The 22079-nt window shown below is 49.1% G+C and overlaps 1 protein-coding gene and 1 non-coding gene across 2 annotated transcripts in view; both read left to right on the plus strand.

The window, feature by feature from the left end:
* Positions 1-22079, plus strand: part of LOC131765760 (acyl-coenzyme A oxidase-like protein) — a 120647-nt gene that overhangs the window by 29946 nt on the left and 68622 nt on the right. Inside the window, exons 6-12 of the mRNA XM_067008285.1 lie at positions 4176-4262; positions 4595-4693; positions 9861-9979; positions 10153-10158; positions 10282-10358; positions 12196-12268; positions 17106-17238. Coding sequence (XP_066864386.1) covers positions 4176-4262; positions 4595-4693; positions 9861-9979; positions 10153-10158; positions 10282-10358; positions 12196-12268; positions 17106-17238 — 594 coding nt within the window. The remainder of the gene's footprint in view (positions 1-4175; positions 4263-4594; positions 4694-9860; positions 9980-10152; positions 10159-10281; positions 10359-12195; positions 12269-17105; positions 17239-22079) is intronic.
* On the plus strand, positions 15475-15547 carry TRNAG-CCC (transfer RNA glycine (anticodon CCC)). Its single transcript has one exon. It is a non-coding gene; the product is annotated as a tRNA-Gly (tRNA).

The raw sequence follows: 22079 nt of genomic DNA on the forward strand, positions 1-22079 counted from the left end.
AATTAAAACTACAATGAGGTATCACCTTACACGGGTCAGAATGGCCATCATCAAAAATCTACAAACAATAAATGCTGGAGAGGGTGTGAGTTAAAGGGAACCTTCTTACACTGCAGGTGGGAATGTAAATTGATACAGCCTCTATGGAAAACAGTTTGGAGGTTCCTTAAACTAAAAATAGAGCTACCATATGATACAGCAATCCCACTACTGGGCATATACCCAGAGAAAGCCGTAATTCAAAAAGACACATGCACCCCAATGTTCATAGCAGCACTATTTACAATAGCCAGGTCATGGAAGCAACCTAAATGTCCATCAACATAGGAAAGGCTGAAGAAGATATGGTACATATATACAGTGTACCCATTTTGGATTGATGTATTTATTCACAGGTCTGTTGTTTTGTCTCTTAGCACCACTAGAGGGCAAACTCCTTGAAGACTATCTCTGTCTACAGTCTTGGTATGTAGGAAGTGTCAGTACATGAATGTTAAATGAATGCATAGAATCAGAACTGTATGGCAGTTACTGAAAAGGTTAAATTTAGAATTACCATATGATCCAGGAGTTCCACTCCTAAGTATATACCCCAAAGAATTAAAACAGGGACTCAAATAGATACCTGTACACCAGTGTTCGCGGCAGCATTATTCACAGTAGCTGATAGGGGGAAAGAAATAAGTGTCCGTCGACAAATGAATGGATAAACAAAATATTGGAGGTACCATGGAATATCATTCAGCCATAAAAAGGCATGAAGTTCTGGTACATGTTACAACCCGAGTCTTGAAAACATGATGCTAAGTGAAATAAGCCAGACCCATGAGGACAAATACTGTATGAATCCACCTATGTGAAATTTTGAGAATAGGCAAATATATAGAGATAGAAAGTGAATTACAGGTTCCCAGAGGCTGGAGGAAGAGGGGAGTGGGGGCAGTTATTGGTTAATGGGCACAGTTTGTTGGGGTGTTGAACAAAAATGATGATTCACCCTGTTTGCTTTCCCGCACATCATTCATTGCAGGGGAATTTTTTTCTTGTGCTTGGACACCCTAGACACCCGAATGTATAGGTTGTGCCTCTGGTCCAGCCCAGGAGGCCGTGGCTGCCTTTCCTGTTGGTGCTGGAGGGAGACTTCCAGGGAGGGGACGCAGTGCATCGGGAGCAGGTCGGGGAGCCCTGGGTTGGTCACGACTTCCCCAGATCTCGGTGCCAGCCCAAGGCCCCTGCTGGCTTTCCTGGCCACCTGAGCTGACCGTCAACCCGAGCATCAGTTCATCAGTGTCGTCTTCACCCCGCGGGCCTGAGCGCCTTCTCTTTCCCACCGGGTCCGTGTCATCCAGAGGCTCCTGGCATCCCTAAGCGCTCTGGACAAACACAGTTCTTGAACTCACACAGCCAAGTGCCGGCTGAGCCAGGGGCTGCTTGGAGAGTGACTCACAGTGAGGGGGTGGGAACAGGACAGAGGTGCCAGGGAGACTTTCTCTCCTGAGGGCCTTGAATCCCCACTCTAGCTTGGGAGCCAGCCCGAGGTCTCCTGCCAAGCAGGCTGATGCAATCTGGACGGATTCTACAGCCCAAAGAAACATGACCTGCTTCCTTTCCTTCTTCCCCACGACGGCTAGCTTTTTGCCTTATATGAATCATCTCACTCTGTCTCAGTTTGCTTGGGCTGCTATGATAAAGTGCTACAGATCTGCTGGTGCAAACAACAGAAGTGCGTTTTCTCACAGTTCTGGAGGCTGGGAAGTCCAAGATGTAGCTGGCAGCTGATTCAGTTCCTGGTGAGGGCCCTCCTTCTGGCTTGTAGTCTGACCGCCGCCCACCGGCTCACCGTGGCGGCCACTTGCTGGGCACCTTGGGTCTGCCTGCCAGGCTGGGCTCCATGCCCCCTTGCAGGAGGCACCTGCTCGAAGTGTACATTGGGCCAAGGAGTCGTCTGCTTAGAGCCCTCCAGGGGCTGCCCCACTTGGTCAGATTCCCTGCCCTTCGGAGTACGTGGCTTTGGCGAGACACCGGTCAGCACGTGGGGGAAGAGGCCCACGTTTCGACAGACTGTGGCAATCAGGGACCCGCAGGCACTGCCTCAATTAACTCCTGCAGTTTTCCACAAACGTGTGGGTTTCACTCACCCAGCCCGGTGCTCCTACTAATAGCATTTAGTGAATGCAGTCTTTCAAAAGGTAGCTGGAACACTCGTTGGTTTCCCCTTTCCAAAGAGAAGGAAAAAATGTAAAACCTAGGAAAACTATACTGTAAAGAACGTTTTAGCCACCAGCCAAAGAGATTTAAGGCTGGAAAGTTCAACCTGTTTTAGTTTTAGAAAAATATTTTTCTTTAACTTGACTTCCAAGAGGGCTTAGGGGAAAAAAAAAATTTGCCATCTGGATGGATTCCATTTTCCTGGGTTGGAATTAGTAATGCAATTTGCAGGGTCGGCAGTGGTTCCGAAGAGCAGGGCTCTGAGAAATCAGGGCGTTAAGCATCTTCCGAGGATACTTGACGATTCTCCAAATGAAGAGCGCCTCCTGTGTGCGATGTGATGAGTGAAATGTGTCCGTCGTGACGTCAGAGCGTTTCACCTTGGTCAAGTGGCTCAGTCTGAGTTGATGGGGCGGCCTTTCTGGAAGTTAGCGTCAGGCAGATCCCACACGTGTGGTGCAGGGACGGGTCCTCACCAGAGGCTGACGACGGTTCTCAGACGGGAGCGTGTGAAGATGCTATTTCTGCCACTTCCCCGCAAGGTCTTTCTTGGGGGTCACTGTGTCCACTGGGGCTCATGCCATTGCAGTGACCGCAGCAAAAAGGCACCTAGTGGCTGCTATACTCGCAGAGTCCAGGGTGTAGCTGGCTTCAGGGGTGGGTGTGTGGGACCTGGTCTCTCTCATCTCTCGGTTTCACCTCACCTTCAGCCCCACGTGTTGGCTTCCTTCACCGGCTCTCGTGGTGGCAAGAGGAGCCCTGGCCTCCATTCTTCCAGGTTCCGTTGCTTCCAAAAGGAGTTTCTCGTCACCAGTAGCTGACTCGTGTGTCCCAGTGGCAGCTCTGATCGGACCCATCCAGATCACGGGTCCATCCCGAAGCATCCCCCTTGGCCATGATGTCATGCAGATCGGCGGGTCCTGGGTCCTGGGTCCCGGGCTCATCCTAAAGCTGGGTTGGAGGTTGACATTAGCCATGAAGCACTTGGACTGATTCTGGGGGAAGAGGGCTCCCCAGAGGGAAACTGGGGCTGTGTTTCTAGGAGTGAGGGCATGCTGACTGGCAGGCACAGCAATTGTCTGTCCACCTGAGCTTTTCTGTCTCGGCAGTCAGTCCCCTGCTCCCTTCAAACGGCCCAGCTCGAGCCACCCTTCCTCCTCTTCTGAATCCTCGCGGCAACCGTACGAAGGGCTGTTAGGCGTCAGGCGGCTTGGGTGCGAACCCCAGCCCTGCACGCTTTCTCAGGTGCAGCCACGGGCGGGTCACTTTCCTCTCCTGAACCTCAGTGTCCCCGTCTGTCAAACGAGAGGGACGGTGTTTTCTTCCCAGGGGGGCCACGAGGGTCAGTGTGTGGAGCCCAGAGTCTGGAGGGCGGGAGGGCTCGGGAAGCGGGGGCTCGTCGTTCACTGCATTTGTCCGATGGGAAAACGATGTCATTGTGTCCAAGGCCCCCACAGCCAGCTAGCGGCTGAGCTGGGGTTTGAGCCCAGCCAGTCTCATCCCGAGCCAAGTGCCCGCTCGTTCTGCAGCCTGGCTTCTTCCGTTGACCCTCCTGTGTGTGGAGGGTTCCTCCTGGTACAGCTCACCTCCGCGGGCGCCTGGGGTCAGTGCACAAACGCCGTTGCACATCTCCAGTGTACCAGGCACTAAGCTAGACCCTGAGCAGACAAGGCAGAGCAGTCATTTGATGGGGTGAACCCCGGGCAGCCCCGAGGATGGAGGACGGATGCTTCGTGCTGTAGGGGTGACCTCTCCAGGAGAGGAAACCGTGAGCTGTGTCTGCCCAGAGGCACTGGGGCTGGACAGGCAGCGAGGGGAAGGACGTGGATGCCTTGCCACTTTAGTGGGGCGTGTGTAAAGCTTGCTGAGCTGATCGGTGTTCCTTGAATGGAGTCTGCCCAGGGGGTTTGGTCGTCATTAAATTGTTGACTCTTGCTAACAATGGCCTGTCATCTCCTTGTTTCCAGTTTGGAATAATTTATTGGCGATTTGGTGGTGCCACCAGGAATCTCGGATGCCCAGCACGTGTAACTCAATGGCTTCAGTCACTCCAGGTATGGCACGTACCTCCATAGATATCGTCTATGGAGAGCCTTAAAAATTCACAGTAGTTAGGTGTGTGTGTGTGTGTTTGCAGAAAAAGAAAATCAAACAGAGAATTAGTGTCAGCCAGAACTTTGTTTGAAATGAGAATTTAAGACTACTTTTTAAAGTTGCACCGAGTCTGTCATATGGTTATCACATTAGCTGTCACCAGACTGAATTTTTATAATCATCTCCGACTCACCGCTCCCTTTCTCGCCAACATTCTTAATGATCTGAGAGGTAGGCAATTAGAGCAGCCGTCTGACTAGCTGATTCTCTTCTAACACCCGGTAAACTCCAGGAGCAGAAATACACGGGGATGTTGGCAGTGACCGAGAAGGGCCACAGGAGCAACGTGAGAGGAATCCCGACGGGAGCCACCTTTGACCTCTCTGCGCAGGTGAGGATTCTGCCCGGGGTTCTGGCCATGCTGGGCAGCGGACCTGTACACGACGGGCTCTCCTTTCTCCCGAGTCCACCTTCCCCCCTGCTGTGTGTGCTCTCAGGCGGGAGGGTGCTCAGATTCAGAAGAAACGTCTAAGTGCTTTAATGGACATAGGCTCAGCCTTCCTGAGTCTAACACCAAGCAACACTTAACACAGCACGTACTGTGGGACGAGCACTGCTCCAAGCCCGTGATGTACACTCATTAACTTAATGCTTTGGACAAACTCGGTGAGAACAGGACCTAATCCATTTTGTGGTCCTTCCTAACAGTAGCAGGTCAATGGGTGGAGGAGCGGTCTCTGTTGGCGTGTTCCATCGCACCGCGTGTGATGTGTGTGGCAGGAGGGCACTGTGTGTGCTGGGCCCTCCTCCTGGGAGCCAGGTCCTCGGTGCTGGCATGACGCCATGTCTGTACCTGTGACCTGCACACAAATCCACGTGGCAACCGAAATAAAATTTCACAACATCAGGACGTCCCTGGTGGCGCAGTGGTTGAGAGCCCGCCTGCCAATGCAGGGGACATGGGACCGAGCCCTGGTCAGGGAAGATCCCACATGCCATGGAGTAACTCAGCCCGTGCGCCACGACTACTGAGCCTGCGCTCTAGAGCCCACGAGCCACAACTACCGAGCCCACGTGCCACAGCTACTGAAGCCCGCGTGCCTAGAGCCTGTGCTCCGCAACAAGAGAAGCCACTGCAGTGAGAAGCCCGTGCGCCACAATGAAGAGTAGCCCCCGCTCGCCACAACTAGAGAAAGCCCGCATGTGGCAACAAACACCTGATGCGGCCCCAAATAATTAATAAATAAATAAATTTAAAAAAAAAACAACACTAAAATTTCACAAAACAATCTGACTTTATTATGTGGCACGAACTCCAAAATGTTGGTAAGACCCTCTAACTTGACGTCTCTCCACAAATGGGTCACAGCAAAAACCCTGCTCTGTAAATCCCACCCCCGTCCCCATCTCTTTAGCTCCTACTCCCAACACCCTGGTGGGTGTTGCCTCGTACATGTGTGTGTGGTGACTCAGTCTTCATTTTGGCTGGGTTTGTCCTTGGCTTTTTTTTGTTTGTTTGTTGTTGGTTTTTTTTTTTTCTATTTTCTTTTCCTCATTTAAAAAAAGTTTTGTTTATTGTAGTATAGTTGCTTTACAATGTTGTATTAGTTTCTACTGTACAGCAAAGTGAATCAGCTATACGTATACATATAGCCCCTCTTTTTTGGATTTCCTTCCCATTTAGGTCACCACAGAGCACTGAGCCGAGTTCCCTGTGCTATACAACAGGTTCTCATTAGTTATCTATTTTACACATAATAACAATAGTGTATATATGTCAGTCCCAATTTCCCAATTCCTCCCACCACCCCCCTTTCCCCTTGGTATCTATACACTTGTTCTCTACGTCTCTGTCTCTATTTCTGCTTTGTACATAAGATCGCCTGTACCAGTTTTTTTTTCAGATTCCACATATTTGGAATCTGGAGTTTTGTTCCCAGGATTTTTCTGACCCAAGAATGCTAGTTGGAGGTGGTCAGCACTTAGAATGACAGATGCAGGTGAGGGTTTTGTTGGAGGATGTCCTGCCTTTCCTGTGTCCTGATGCTAGTTCTCTACAGCAGCCAGTGATGTCCAAGGCCATAGTAAGAACCAGAATAAGGACTGCCACTTTTTGAATGCTCCCTCAGTGCCAGGTTTGTGTCAGACTCTCTCTGTATAGTATAGTATACCACACTCCATCACAACAGCAATCCCACGAATGTGGTAATAAGCCACTTCTGTGTGTGGAGCACGTGTGCTAAGTGCCAGGCTAAGCACTCTGCATGCAACATTGTGTTAAATGTTCTATAATGTTAAAGGAAGATATCCTTGTCCCCATTTTACAGGTGGAGAAACTGAGGCTCACACAGGTTAGGAAACTGACTTATGGCTATGCAGTTAACGAGAGAATCTCAGGTTCAAGGGGGATTGTCCTTAACAACTTAGCTTTCCTGATGGGACACTGACCAAACATCTTTGGGGTTTTGGCTGCCCCGTTTTTTTCTCCCGAAACCGTGGTGTTGAGGTCACCTTGCTGTCATCAAAGGGAAAAAAATCCCACTCACAATTCTTATTTATTTGTCTCTTCTTACAATTATTATTATTATTTTTCGCACAGAAATCATTTCCCTGTGTTAGTCCCATTTTCCCAAAACAGCATAAATGATTTAGCTACCTGCTGCGCTATGGCAGCTGCCTCTCTCGGCAGGGGAGTTGCAAAGTTGAAATCGTAATGATGAGAAGACACTGGTGAACCGTGCTGCTTCCCGAGGGAGGGAAGAAGCCCATCATAAGCTCAGGCCACTGAGGGTTGGCTTGGCAGGGAATGGCTTTCTCCTTTATTGGTTTCTGTGTTTTCCTCTTCATTTCCCTTTTTAAATGTTAGAGCATATCAAATGAGCCCTCTCTCCCTCCAGGACAGTTTCAATCTCTTGGTTGGGCATTCCTGTGGGTTGGTTGTTTTATTTTTATTTTTGGATGATGGATTGCGTAGCGGCATGGAGAGTTTCGAGGTGAGAGAGTTTTATTTTTACAGTTTAGGCAAAATCTCAAAAATAAATGAGACTAAGAGCTCTCTGGCCAAGGCCGTCTCTTTTAGTGCTTGCAGGGCTGACCATTTTGTTGGCCTTCAAGCGGTTAATTATAATAGGAACCGACACACATGGTGTGCATTATTTAGATCCAGCTTTAAAAAAAAAAATTTTATTGGAGTATAGTTGATTTACAATGTTGTGCTAGTTTCAGGTGTACAGCAAAGTGAATCAGTTATACATATATGTATGTCCACTCTTTATTTTTTTTAGATTCTTTTCCTATATAGGCCATTACAGAGTAGTGCACAGGAGTTCTCTGTGCAATACAGCAGGTTCCTATTGGTTCTGTATTTTATATATAGTAATGTGGGGGGGGGGGCTGACACAGATCCAGCTTTAATGCCAGAGTTTTGGCTGAGGCAGACTTTCCAAATCAAGTATTTTTGCCAGAGTGACAAATTTCCTTTCCCAGAGTAGATCAGATGCTGATGAGAACAGATGGCCTCTGTGCCCTCCCTGCCCCACCAAAGCTTTTCTGCCAGGCCAACCTTTCTCTGCTACTTCCCTTCCCACCCTAAGGTGTTAGCATCCCCTCACCACGTGAGTTTTGTTGTTTGTTACTGCACCCACCAGACTCACAATAACTCCTTTCTTTAAGAAGTCCTGGCTGACCTGATAAGACCAGGGCAGCAGCCTCCAGAGACTTAAAAAGAGCTTGTCCATTTATGTTTCTGAAAAGCCCTCGCCTGTGTTAAAAGTTTCTCTGTGCGCATATGTGTCAGGGAATGTTTCCTTGGGCTCCAAGACTGTATTTCTTGGCCAGAGGGAACGTGCAGTCTGTATACTTAAAGACCTGAAATCGGAGATGATCTTTACATGATCAATAGCTTGTCGGTTTGGTTCGGCCCCATCTTCGATATTGTCAGCTTTTTTTTTTTAAATTTATTTATTTTTTTTTGTGGTATGCGGGCCTCTCACTGCTGCGGCCTCTCCCATTGCGGAGCACAGGCTCCGGACACTCAGGCTCCGTGGCCATGGCTCACGGGCCCAGCCGCTCCGCAGCACGTGGGATCCTCCCGGACCGGAGCACGAACCCGTGTCCCCTGCATCGGCAGGCGGACTCTCAACCACTGCGCCACCAGGGAAGCCCGATATTGTCAGCTTTGATTACATTTGCTGTTCTGCCTTTTTACCATTCCCTCTCCCTCCCCTGCTCCCCACCCACCCCGGACTCTCCGACCTGTCCCAGGTACCCGGTATCCAGAGCTGGCAGTTATGGTCCGTCTCTCCTTAACACGAGGTTGAAGGGTGTCCCAGCTGGTAAGCAGAATAAGGGCGGACCCAGAAGTGAATGGGGGCATTTCCATGGTGATCCTGTTCTAGCCCCTGGAGAGGAAGAAAAGAAGGCAGAGAGAAAACAAAAAAAAAAATACATTTTTCCCCCCTGCTTATTCCTGACCAGCACTAACTTCGGACTGATTTGAGCTGGAATCCCTGGTCATATCATGGAGACAAGCTAGATGGCATGTTCTAAGATTCTTTCCCTGATAAGATAGAGAATTGTTGACAAATGCTTTTCGGTCTAAGGGCTTATCCGTATGCGCTTTTGAGGGAACCTTTTATTATTATATTCATTGATGAGGAAAATGGAGAGGCAGGTTCTGAAACAATCATCCCAAGGCTTAAATGAGGTATTTCTTTTTATAAACGTCAGAATCGTCTGGGCTGAGATTCGAATCCATGGTAGGAACGGGTCACGGTTGCCTAGTATTGTTTGCGTCCCGGTGTACAACTTAACCTTTGGTTAGTTAGTGGCCATTTAAACAACAGACCTATACCTTAAAGGCAAGAGCGTTCAAGACCCAGGAAACAGTGGAGGGCATGAGGAACCAAGCGGTTGATCCAGAAGGGGCAGTGCCCAGTAGGCAAAATGAAATACATAGTCATGGACTCATCTAACTAGGGGCCCCGGATCATGGGATGTTCCATCCTTTCTTGTGAATCTCGAAGGTGGAGTGTTTGGGGGCAAGGGGCGTGTGCAGAGCTGAATACATATCAGCAGGGCTTTTTAGGGGTTTGGTGCTGGATTATTTAGAAGTCAGAAACTCAGTGTGGAGTAGTCTAGAGAGAAAGAAGCACAATGAAGAAAGCCTTTTATACATTAAAACCATAGGCTCAGACAAGTAGCGCACATGCCCGTGCAACATTACAAAGAAGAGAGACCGGGAAGGAGTGAATGTACAACTTTCATCCATCGAAAAGTGGCAACGTATTTTCCTGATTGGAGTATCCATTGACAAAGCACTTTAACTTCCAGTCGTTTTCAGAGTTAAGGTGGAGGTGAACAGTGCACACTGCAGTGATAGCATGGTGGTGTTGAGCTCACGAGGTTGAATTCGGCGACTTTGGGTCGTCTGCTCCTTTTCTGTGAAATCACCCGAGTGGGTGCAGCTACACGGTATGGATCTGCTTCATTGCACTGAACCCAGGAGTTGAAATGAGCCGTAAGAAAGAAAACTCTGTTGCTTTGCTGTTTCTGTGTAGGAGTTTGTAATCGACACGCCATGCGAAAATGCTGAGAAGATGTACTTTGGAAACGCCGTGTGTGGGAATTATGCAGCAGTCTTTGCCCAGCTCATCATAAACGGAAGATCTCAAGGTCTGTTACCGACACAGAAACATAGGATATTTCCCTTTACTAGTACTATTCTCCAGTGAGTACTTTACACAGAAAACCCACCTCAGAGGGCTGTTCCTACCTTGTAAAAAAATTCAGCACTAGCATTACCTCCTAAATATACTTGATGAGACGATTTATCATTACCTTCAGCATTAGACACTGTAATGGGCCGTGCACATAGAACAAAATGAATTTCAAGATCAACATAATTGTACACTGTCCCAGGAAATGCGCAAAGCTTTGATCATATCTTTAGAGACTTTAGTAAGTGTCTCTTCACCTTCCTTTCATCGTTCCTGTGCACGATGAAGATGGAAGCATGTACCCAGGAGTGACAGCTATTGATATGATGTATAAAGAAGGTGAGTCCTCAGGTGACCCCTCTCGCACCCTTCTTTGCACTTCCTGCCTGTTCCCTACCCCACCCAGTGAGAATCTAACCTGATTCACGAAAGCAGTGAAGGCAGAGAAGACTCTGATTTTGAAGCCTGCTTATTCTTCTGTGTATGGCAGTTAGAGAAGGTTGCAGAATGCCATTTATGAGCACACATTGGTCCCATTTCTCCCAGCCTCTCGTGTTAACTAGTCATGAGGCAGCTCTGTCCCCAGCTATTTCGTCTCCTCTCTCCTTCCTGGACTTGTGGGCCCTCAGAGGGCAGGTTGAAGTTCTCTTTCATGGCCCAGAGCCACGAGCCTCAGTGGGTCCTAAGGTTTGCCTCCGTGGACTAGTTTGCTACGGCTGCTGTACTCACACTGAGTGGCTTAAACAACGGAAATGTATTGACTCACAATTGTGGAGGCTGCGAGTCTGAGGTCAAGGTGTCAGGGGAGTTGGTTCCTTCTGAGGGCTGGGATGGGAAGGATATTCTCCAGACCTCTCTCCTTGGCTTATAGGTGGCCATCTTCATGTTCATATGGCGTTCTCCCTGTGTGCTTGTCTGTGGCCAATTTCCTCTTTTTATAAGGACACCGGTCATTTGAATGAGGGCCCACAAATGCCCTCATTTTAACTTGACCGCCTCGGTAAAGACCCTTTCTCCAAATCAGGTTGCATTCACGGGTACTAGGGGTGAGGACTGCAACATATGAATCTTGGGGGAGACACAATGCAACCCAGGATGCTTGGTGAGAGCAGGCCATGCCTGTGGGCTCCACTGGTTGTCCCCAGCCAAGTGAAGCCAAAAACACAGGTGGGGGGAGAAGCAAAAAAAGAGAGGAGAGAGAGCAGAAGAGAAGGGGGAGGAGACCATCCTTTGGAGGATGGGGCTAAGCTCACCCTGGCCCCGTAGGGATATTGACTGCCGCGTGCCTGCAGGAATGGGCTGCAAATGCTTTAGGTGACTGAGGCCCTGATCCCTTGAAAACACCTGATGGGTCAAGTGCTGTTGAGAGTAGAGGGGTCACCCAGCCCTCTTGAAGTGGTGCCAGACATTCGTGACACTGGCAAACCCAGAAAGTCTGAGCTGGTTTCCTTGTAAGCTCGTAAGTACCACTGTGACCTTGTCAGGGGGTGATGTTCTAAATAAGACCTGCACTAGAAAAAGATCTTTTCTCCCAGAGTAAGTCTCCCTAAGTGTGAGATGAACAAAAAATAGGCCCCAGATTCCGACAGGTGTTCTGAGGAAATGGGTCTGGCAGATTTTAAGAAACTTCTTGGGAGGTGGTCACCCTACCCACCCACTGCTGTCCCTCTGGTCGGCTCCCAATGTCTTCTAGGCATTTGCTGTCACAAATTCACCCCGTGTTCTGGGGAGGAAGCACCGAGAAGGGGGAGGAATTTGAGTTCTGCGTCACTGGGGGGGCGTAAGGGGCTTTCCTCCTTCTCTGTGTTCAGTCTGATGTTCTTTCAGTTGTCTAGAATTCTCCCTTTCCTAGTCACAGCAACTGCTCAGGTGGGAAGCTGTGTCCCCGCCAGACCCCACCCCCCAGCTGGCCTCAGAGCAGGTGGGCTGCACAGAAGGTCTAGCATTTTCTCCTCTGTTCTTGGTAGGGAGGAGGGGGCTGGAGAAGCAGGCACCACTCTTCATGGAAACACGCAAACAGCATCCCCACCCCAAATAAGAAAGCAGCAACAATTCTGGAAGTGAGATAAAGGGCTTTGCGTTTTAGCAGCGACAGACCTGGAAAGTGGCCTGGACAGGATTTCGGATGCAAATAAACTTGTCCCCTACAGCTCCGTTTCCCAGCTGCTCTCTCTAGGTCTGCATGGTGTTGATACCGGGATTCTGAGGTTTGACAAGGTTCGGATACCAAGGGAGAACCTGCTGGATAATTGAGTAGTTGTCCCCTTAACTCGGACTTGCTGTGCGTGTGAGTTCTTTGCCCTCCTTCCCAGGCCTGGTTCCTGGGTCTCAGGGGTTGTACATCCAGAGTGTCTTCTCATAACCTCTCCTACAATTTTACTGACAATTAATTGAGAAACGTAGATAAGCAAATAAAAAAAATTTAAAATGATCCCAAATGTTATCACCCAGACACAATGTTTGTTATACTTTCATGTACAACTCTTTAGACTTTTCTCTATGAGGTTATATCTAAAGAGGGAGAGAGAGGTTTGATTTTCACTGAATGAGGTCCACTTAGAAATTCTGTTTTTTATAACTTGTAAATTCTGTTTAACATCATATGTCCAATGTTTCTGTGCAACAATAAATACACATAGGCATTATCTTTTTTTTTTTTTTTTTTTTTTTTTTTGTGGTACGCGGGCCTCTCACTGTTGTGGCCTCTCCTATTGCGGAGCACAGGCTCCGGACGCGCAGGCTCAGCGGCCACGGCTCACGGGCCCAGCTGCTCCACGGCATGTGGGATCTTCCCGGACCGGGGCATGAACCTGTGTCCCCTGCATCGGCAGGTGGATTCTCAACCACTGCGCACCAGGGAAGCCTGGCATTATCATTTTAATTTTTATTTATTTATTTTATTTTTGGCCGTGTTGGGTCTTTGTTGCTGTGCACAGGCTTTCTCTAGTTAGGGCGAGCGGGGGCTGCTCTTCATTGTGGTGTGCGGGCTTCTCATTGTGGTGGCTTCTCTTGTTGTGGAGCACGGGCTCTAGGCATGCAGGCTTCAGTAGTTGTGGCACACGGGCTCAGTAGTTGTGGCTCACGGGCTCTAGAGTGCAGGCTCAGTAGTTGTGGCGCACGGGCTTTGTTGCTCTGCGGCATGTGGGATAGAACCCGTGACCTCTTCATTGGCAGGTGGATTCTTAACCACTGTGCCACCAGGAAGCCCCTATCATTTTTAATATTGCCATAATAAACTGTTAAATGATCTGTAAGTTATGTATCAATCCCTTATTGTTGATATTTAGGTTATTTCCTTAAAAAAATTTTTTTTTGGCTATCGTAAAATAATTAGTGTTATTGCCTCCTTTGTGGATGACAGGAGATAAGGTACCATCCTTCAGCTTCAGAGGCTGTTCTAACCAGTACTGGTTGGGTGGATAATATGAGAGGTGCTTACTGTCATTTCCCAGCATCCCTCAGTGAGGTCAGATGGGTGAAAGAACGAGGTGAAGGTTGCTTCTACAAGTGCATTCCAGGGATGGAGCCCCAGGGTTTCACTATGCTCTTTGCAGAGGCTAAGAAACGCCAATTAACTTTACTTTTCTCAGCAGCATTTCATGTATCCAATAAAAATCCTGAACGACAGTGATATTTAAATTTGTGAAGAAGCAAGCCATCAGGCTTGCTGCTTGCTTTCCTATAGATTTTCCTTTAACACTTTACTCCTTTTTACTTTTTATTTTTAATTAATTTTTATTGGAATATAGTTGATTTACAATGTTGTGTTAGTTTCTGCTGTACAGCAAAGTGAATCAGTTATATATATACATATATCCACTCTTTTAGATTCTGTTCCCATATAGGTCATTACAGAGTATTGAGGAGAGTTCCCTGTGCTATACAGTAGGTTCTTATTAGTTATCTATTTTATATATAGTAGTGTGTATATGTCACTCCCAGTCTCCCAGTTTATCCCTCTCCTCCCTTTCACCCCTGGTAACCATAAGTTTGTCTTCTACATCTGTGACTCTGTTTTGTAGATAGGTTCATTTGTACCATTTTTTAAGATTCCACATATAAGTGATATCATATGATATTTGTCTTTGTCTGACTTACTTCATTCAGTATGACAATCTCTAGGTCCATCCATGTCGCTGCAGATGGCATTATTTCGTTCTTTTTTATGGCTGAGTAATATTCCGTTGCATATATGTACCACATCTTCTTTATCCATTCCTCTGTTGATGGGCATTTAGGTAGCTCCCATGTCCTGGCTATTGTAAATAGTGCTGCAATGAACACTGGGGTAACTTTACTCCTTTTTTTTACTGCCTGCAAGTTCTTGCCGGTAAATAAATGTCACAGGTGCCAAAAGTTTAAGGAAGATACGGTGGAAACAAACTTAAAATGGACCAAATTCTGGTTGACATTTTTCCCTCTGTGAATGGGTAAGAAATGAAATGGAAACAACAAAAGCATCTTTGTGGTTGTCCTGGTGGGTGATGAAGGCCCCAGGCCTCCTCAGGAATGACCAGTGCCCATGCCAGCAAATCATAGGACCACCAGCCTTCCCCAGAGGTGCCTGTGCCTTTCCTGGTGACTTCCCAGCATCACTCCACTCTCGGAGATGGGGAAGAGGGAAGGAAAGCCACAGATTTGGAGCTCTCCCTTTTTCACCCGTACTAATAGGATCTTAGTGGACTGGACCGTCTTCGGCCAGAAGCTGGACCCACTGGCTTAGCATTCATCCAGTGCACTAGGGATTAGAAAGTCAGATTCAACCAGACAGAAGAATGATAGGGAGCTACACAGTCTGTAGAAAATATGAGAATATATAGAATATTCTTTGCTAAGCAATATTTGATTTAAAAGCCATTCCATTGGTATTTAAGCTGCCCCCCCCAAATACTACAGAACAGCAGAGGCAGCACACTTCAGGGGTGTTGGTTTATCACTTGATCAAAAAGGGGTCTGTAAGCAGATGTACAGATTCAATGAAATTCCTGTCAGAATCCCAGCTGCCTTTTTTTTTTTTTTTTTGAAAAAACTGAGAAACTCGTTCTAAAATTCATATGGAAATGCAAGAGACTCAGACTACCCAAAACGATCTTGATAAAGGAGAACAAAGTAGGAGGACTCACATCCCTGATTTGAAAAATTACTACAAATCTACAGTTATCAAGATAGTGCGGAATAGGCATAAGGCTAGATGTGTGGACAATGGAATAGATAGAGGATCTAGAGATAAATCCTTGCACTTATGGTCAATTGATATTCAACAAGGGTGATGATAATTTAATGGGGAAAAATGGTCTTCTCAGCAAATGGTGCTGGCACAACTGGGTATCATAAGCCTGAAGTTGGACCTTTACCTCATATGATATACAAAAATTAACACAAGATGGATCACAGATCTAAACGTAAGAGCTAAGAGTATAAAACTCATAAAAGAAAACATAAGTGTGCTGGGACTTCCCTGATGGTCCAGCGGATAAGGCTCTGCACTCCCAATGCAGGGGGCCCAGGTTCGATCCCTGGTCAGGGAACTAGATCCCACATGCCTCAACTAAGAGTCCACATGCTGCAACTAAGACCCAGGCAGCCAAATAAATAAATATTTTTTAAAAAGAAGACTTAGGGATAAATCTCTGTGACCTTGTTTAGGCAATGGTTTCTTAGGTGTGACACCAAAAGCACAAGGAACCGAAGACAATACAGATACATTGGACGTCGTTAAAATTAAAAAAACTTGTGCAGCAAAGGACACTATGAAGAAAGTGCAAAGACAGTCCACAGAATGGGAGAAAATATTTGCACATCTTATATATCATAAGAACCTAGTATCCAGACTGTGTAAGGAACTGTATTACAGCTCAACAGTAAGAAGACAAATGACCCAATTAAAAATGGGCAAAAACATGAGTAGACACTTATCCAAAGAAGGTACTGAAATGGCTAATAAGCACATGAGAAGATGTTCAACATCACTGTCGTTAAGGAAATGCCAATGAAAACCCCAGTGAAGTACCACTTTGCGCTCACTTCATGGCTGTAATAAAAGAAACAGAAGATGACGAGCGTTGGTGAGGATGAGGAGAAACTGGAGCCCTCATCCATTGCTGGTGGGGATGTAAACTGGTGTTGTCAACTTGGAGAAGAATTTGGCAGTTCTTCAAAAGTTTAACCTCTTCATAGGACCTAGCGATTCTACTCCTAGGTCTTTACGAAGACGTTGTCTACAAGGGAACTGAAAATATATATCCACACAAAAACTTGTGTACAAATGTTCATAACAGTTATTCATAAGAGCCAAAAAAAAGTGGAAACACCACAAATATCCATCAACTGACGAATGGATAAACAACATAAGGTATATCCATACGATGGAACATCATTTGGCCATAAACAGAAACGAAGTACTGATACATGTTACAACATGCGTGAACCTTGAAAACAGTGTGTCAAGTGAAAGAAGCCAGACACAAAGGCCACGCATTGTATGCCACTGCTTACGTGAAATGTCCAGAATAGACAAATCCATAGAGTTAGAAAGTAGATTAATGGTTGCCGGGCTCTGGAGGTAGGGAGTATGGGACAGGCAGGGCTGCTAATGGTGTGGGGTTTCTCTTTGGGGCGATGAGACGCTTTGAAATTGGATTAGTGGTCATGGTTGTACAACTTGGTGAATATACTAAAAACCGTCGAACTGTAAGCTTTAAAAAGGTGAAGTTTATGGTAAATGATTTGTATCTCAACAACAAAAAGGGGATTGGTGGGCCGTCTTTACACCCAGGCTCTGGTGTCGGTTTGAGGATGGCAGCCCTCAGGTCTCTCTCCGTCAGAGTCCACTGCCGAGCTGCAGGATAATAGTGGCGGGAAATCTGCTCTTACTGTCCACGAGTTGAGCCTTTCGCAGCGTCTCCTGGGGAGGCACTGGTCCTGCTCCCCGCACGGCTGTCTTGTGAGGGAGGATCCAGGATTGGGAACCCCGTGCGACTTCCCCGTGCGTGCTCGCGGGAGCCACCTGACCTCATCTCTAGGTGCCACGTTCTCCTCTTACATTAACCCCATCTCTCTTTTCCGCCTGCCTCTCCCCCACCGCAGGTTTGGTTCTGTGGCTCCAGATGGGCAGTACCACTCCCCCGTTCAGGACAAGAGTGCAAGATTCAACGCGACGTTGGCGGTGCTGACCCCTTCGAGACTGGCTGTGACTTTCCAAGCTACACGCTCTATGAAGGTAACTGACTCTGATGTTAATTTCCCTCGCCGTTGATTCTCTGCACGTTCCAGGGGTGGCTAACAATGTGAGGAGTTGAGCTGCTTGAGCCACGGTTGGTGTAAGGTGGCCTGGATTGCTGGTTAGATGCTAGCAAGTGCCAGTCGGCCCTGCACAGAGGACCTTTCTGCAGCCTTCTTGCCATGGGGTCCCATACCCCTGCGTCCCAGAGGAGGGCTGCTGATTACGGTGGGTGGAACATAGGTGGTGCGGCAACAGGGCCACTAAAGATGGTCCCGGGAGAACTGGTTATTCAGAACAAATACATCTTCTGGAAAAGCAATTAAGAGCTGACTCACGGATCAGGGCCTGCGTGCCTTGGCCGAATTCACTGGGGAGCACTGAGGCTTGTGCGGCTGTTTGTCCTGTGACAGTCACCGACTGTCACAGGCGGGATTTCATGAGGCCAGACCTCCAGAAGCCAACTCTGCCTCCCATTTCATCCCGCCCCCTCCTCTGTCTTGGTTTGGAAAAAGCAGCCAGGAGAGAAGAGCTCTGGAAGGCTGCCTGTTCCTCAGGGCAATGCACTGTCTGTTCCCTGGTCCCTCCCCGTCTCTTTGTATCCCTTAAGCTCCACTGAGCTTGCGGAAGCTGGAAGGAGAATTAACATACCCGTGAATATCCATCTGTGGCTGGAACCCAGATTCTCCATCAAGAAGGAATAAGTTTCATTCACCTGACTCCAGGCCTGACTTCCGTGTGCAGCCGCCTGAAAAGCAGGAAAACCCTTCCTTCCTCCCTTCTGTCGGGTATGCACTGCTCCCAGGAAGCCTGCCTGACCGAGTTCTCCCATGTGGTGCCCTTCCCGTCAGCGGGTGCAGCTGTGACCCTCAGTCCCGAGCCAGGGACCACCTGCCCGCCTGTGGGCGCTGCTCTATGTGCTTGTTTTTGGTGGCTCTTTAAAGTGAGTGGGGTGCATATTCAGTTCTGAAGACCCAGGTCCGGAGTGGCTCAGTGGGTCTCAGCTGAACCGGCTGAGTTAGTGAGGCCCCAGGAGAGAGCCTCAGGATGCAGGCCCAGGGGTGAGGCCAAGGTGCTGGCACAGCGGCAAAGTACGGAGGAAAGTACTTCTTCCAAGTCTGTGACAGACACGGTTTCAGCCATTTTCCAGACTCCAGAAGGAGGCAAGAGGAGAGAAAGCCGACGAGCCCAGAATTGCACCGTAGAGAAGATGGGACAGAAATCTGATCGGGGTTCTGGGAAGCGGGGACAGCCGTATCTGCACAATAGCCCCTCTGATCACAGCAGCCTCGGGGCCCCTCTGAGAAGAGTGCCGGTGAATATTAAAACCACATGCTGGTTCGTGGCTCTCAAGGTGCCGTAGAACCCCTGTGCTGTTACGTTTCGGAGTGGGTGATGTCGTGTGAAGGATGTCCGCACTGCCAGGGACCGTTCTGCCCATTCAGGCCAGTGGTGGAGTCCTGGGGGGCAGGCATAGGGTGGTGTAGATGGGGCACGGGGGGGGCCTTCTGGGAGAGACTTGCTTTTTAAGTATCAGTAGATCTGGAGCAGTGGGGGTGGGGAGAGAGGACACAGAGTGGCCGATTTTTAAAAGGCACCCCTTCTCCGTTTTCCTGAGCATTATCAAGGGGCCAGCCCCTGCCAACTCCGGAGGGTCTGGGGAGGAGGGCACATTTGGATCAGTTCCTTTTTGGGCATCTGACATACACATTTCGTTCCTGGCAATGTACCGGCCTTATCACGACCATGGGCTCTGTAATCAGAGAAGCCTGGGCTCAAACCTCAGCCTGGATGTGCCCAGCCATGGGGGCATGGGCAAAAATCAGTAGCCTTCTTTAAGCCTCAGTTTCTTCATTTGTGAAATGGGCCTTCTGATAATGGTGAGGCTTGGGTGAGGATGTGAGTGCGGTGGTGGCACAGAGCAAGGGCTCCGTCGCTCAGAGCTGTTGCTGATGTGATGGCAGCTCCTGCTGCTGTTACTGGGGAGATAGGCGTTGGCTGTGGGAAAGGAATAAATGGGCTTTTCCATGAAGCAAATGCCTGGAGTCCTGGCCTCCAGGCAGCCAGGCGATCTGAGACGTTTTTTGCAGAGGTGCGTGGTGTCCCTTGGATTCCTGATTATCTGAAGCAAAACACAGCGGTCGTGAGTCGCCACCTGCCCTGTTTGGGAGGCCGGTTTGCCCGGTGACGGGAAGACCCCTCGCAGAGCTGGATGGGCCTCAGACCCACGTGGTCCAGATACAGCCGATGTGTCGTCCCTGACGGACCCTGGCCGCTGTGATCTCATCGCGAGCATCTCTGGCTAGGATGATCTCACCGGCTCTCTTGGCAGCTCCCTCCCCTCCTACAGCTTAAACACAGGACAGATGCTTTCTCAGCTGAAACCTGAGAAGGTCCTGCTTTTTCTGTGCTCGCTGATGAGTGGAAAACAGATCCCTTTCTCCAAAGGGCATTCCTCCTGTGTTAGAAAACTGTCACCATGGCTCCCCACGGTGACGTTTGCTCAAGGCCAGCACGCCTGGTCATTTTAAACTCTGCCCAGATGTGTTTTTTTCCCCCCATGGTTATCTCTCATTTTCATAGCGTTTCTCAATATCTTCAGGTTTTCTCTTAAAGTCTTGCCGTAATAGCCATGCTTTCTTTCGTTTGTGCCCCAAATGCCATGTCTGATTAAATGATTAGCAGAGACAAAAGGAAAAGGAAACGAAGACATTTGGCAGGAGTTGGTGGAGTGGTGGGGGGGATGCGCATTGAGAGGACCCTGCAGCCGAAGTTGGGGGGGGATTGCTGGGAAGCCTTTTCTGAAGGAGGAAGGAAGCTGGGGAGAGTCACGGTGGGTTTGGAGGCAGAAGTAGAGGAAGTGTGAAATGTACACGCGGTCTAGCCCAGAGTTTTGGGTCGATTTTGCATGGAAATGATATTCTAGCATAAGGCAAGCTGGTACCCACTTTCAAAAGAGTCTCCCTAATCCTTTAAGTAGGTGTTACTCCGTAGCCGTAGCTGGGTCCCAGCCTCAGGGTTTCGGATGCAGCAGCTCTGGGGCGCGGCCAGAGAATCTGCATTTCTACCTGGTGATGCTGAGGTTACCGGAGTAGGACCGCCCTTGGAGAACCGCTGCACAGAACAGACAGATGCAGTTCTAAATTCCTGGCCCCATCCCAGCCACCCTGTCACCCTCTGTGGCCTCACAGTGCCTCCAGGATCACGGCACATTCCCTTCCAGTTTCCAGCGCCTTCCACGACCGACCTCTCACCCCGCCCACCTCGTGCTGCGGTGCCGCCTGGCGAGCCCGTCCCCACCTTTCGCCTGGTTAGTTCCCCGGATGTTTCAGAGCTCCCGTAAATGAACCTCCTTCAGAAAGGTCACAGCCCGCAAGCGGTCCCTCTGTCATGTTCCAAGGCTCTGCACTCGCCTTGCAGCGTTTATTGTGGTTATAACCGACTCATGGTGTGATAGCTGTCTCCCCTGCAAGCCTAAAAGCTCCACGCAGCCAGGGGCCCTGCCGGCCTCGTTCAGCGCTGGGCACAGAGTAGGTGCACAGCAAATAGGACCTGAAAGAATGGATGAAGAATGAATCAGAATTCACATAGAAAGCACCTGGGTTAGTTCTTAGCGGAGATGAGTTCTCAGTATGTGGTCATTCAGTGCCTCCCCATCCCAACCCCTCAGCCTGTTGCCACGGTGACTGGGACGGATGTTGCCGCATCTTCTTTCTAACTCTCTGTGGCTCTTCCGCCCAGAACAAGGTGTCTTCTTTCGTCCTTCCTGTCTGCCCTGTCCCAGGCACTGCCCTTCGTGTCTGCTTGGTATGTATGTGCCAGCTTACGGCGCCAGGAGGAGGCACTGTGTCGGCCCCCGTTTTGCAGTTAGGGATGAGGCCCTGATGGTCAGGGTGTCAGTCACCCGGGGTGGGTGGACACCTCGCACAGGGTGTCAGCGACACGCAGGGGCCGTACTGCAGGGTCTGCGTGTTGAGTACAAGTCAGGAGTCCTGGACTGTCTCTCCGGTTCTGGATCCAGGGATCGTTGAGACCACGTCGACCCTTCTGGCTGCCGGAAAGCACGGTTTCTGTGGAGAAAGCTACGGCTTCTCTCGTTTCTTTGAGTGAAATGATCAGCTGGCCCTTGTTGGCCTCGCCTGCTTTTGGCAGCTCTGCCGTGTGCTTGGTGAGGTCACAGTTAAAGCGGGGCCCAGATTCCCCCCGGGGTTGAGTGGTCGGCCAGGGGAGCCTGGGGGACCGCAGGCTGAGTCTTTGGGCCTCCCCAGCCACGGGGACACCCTGCAGAGCACAGATGCTGGAGGCGTCAAGTGACTTTGTTCTGTCAGGGTGAGGCCACCAGTCCTAACCGCAGGCAGGGAGGAGACCCCACGGTCACGGCCCCCCCCCCGGATGGGCTCAGGGTCTGCTGCCACTGGGGCCTAGTGGACCTGGGGCTTCACTTCACTTTCTCTGAGCTTTAGTTTTCTCACTGTGTGAAATGAGGCAAAAAAAAAAAAAAAATTCCATCTGATGGAAACATTGTGAAAATTCCGTGAGTTAATTCGTCTCTTCATCACCACCACCACCACCAAGACTGTTACAAGAAAATAATACTTATTGAGCCTTTATTAGGAGCCATGCCCGTCATTAGTGCTTGACAGGTGTTAACTCATTTCTCCTCACACAACTCCGAGAGGGTTCCATCGGTACCCTCACTTCACATATGGGGAAACTGAGGCAGAGGAGGTAAAGGAATTTGCCTGAGGTGGGCACTGACTGTGTTTCCTTTGACCCTGGTGGTCCTTGTTACGGTAGTAGATGACCCCGTGTTTGGACGGATGGTCCCAGCATGTTGAGTA

The sequence above is a fragment of the Kogia breviceps genome, chromosome 11 (assembly GCF_026419965.1).
Source record: "Kogia breviceps isolate mKogBre1 chromosome 11, mKogBre1 haplotype 1, whole genome shotgun sequence".
NCBI lineage: Eukaryota > Metazoa > Chordata > Mammalia > Artiodactyla > Physeteridae > Kogia > Kogia breviceps.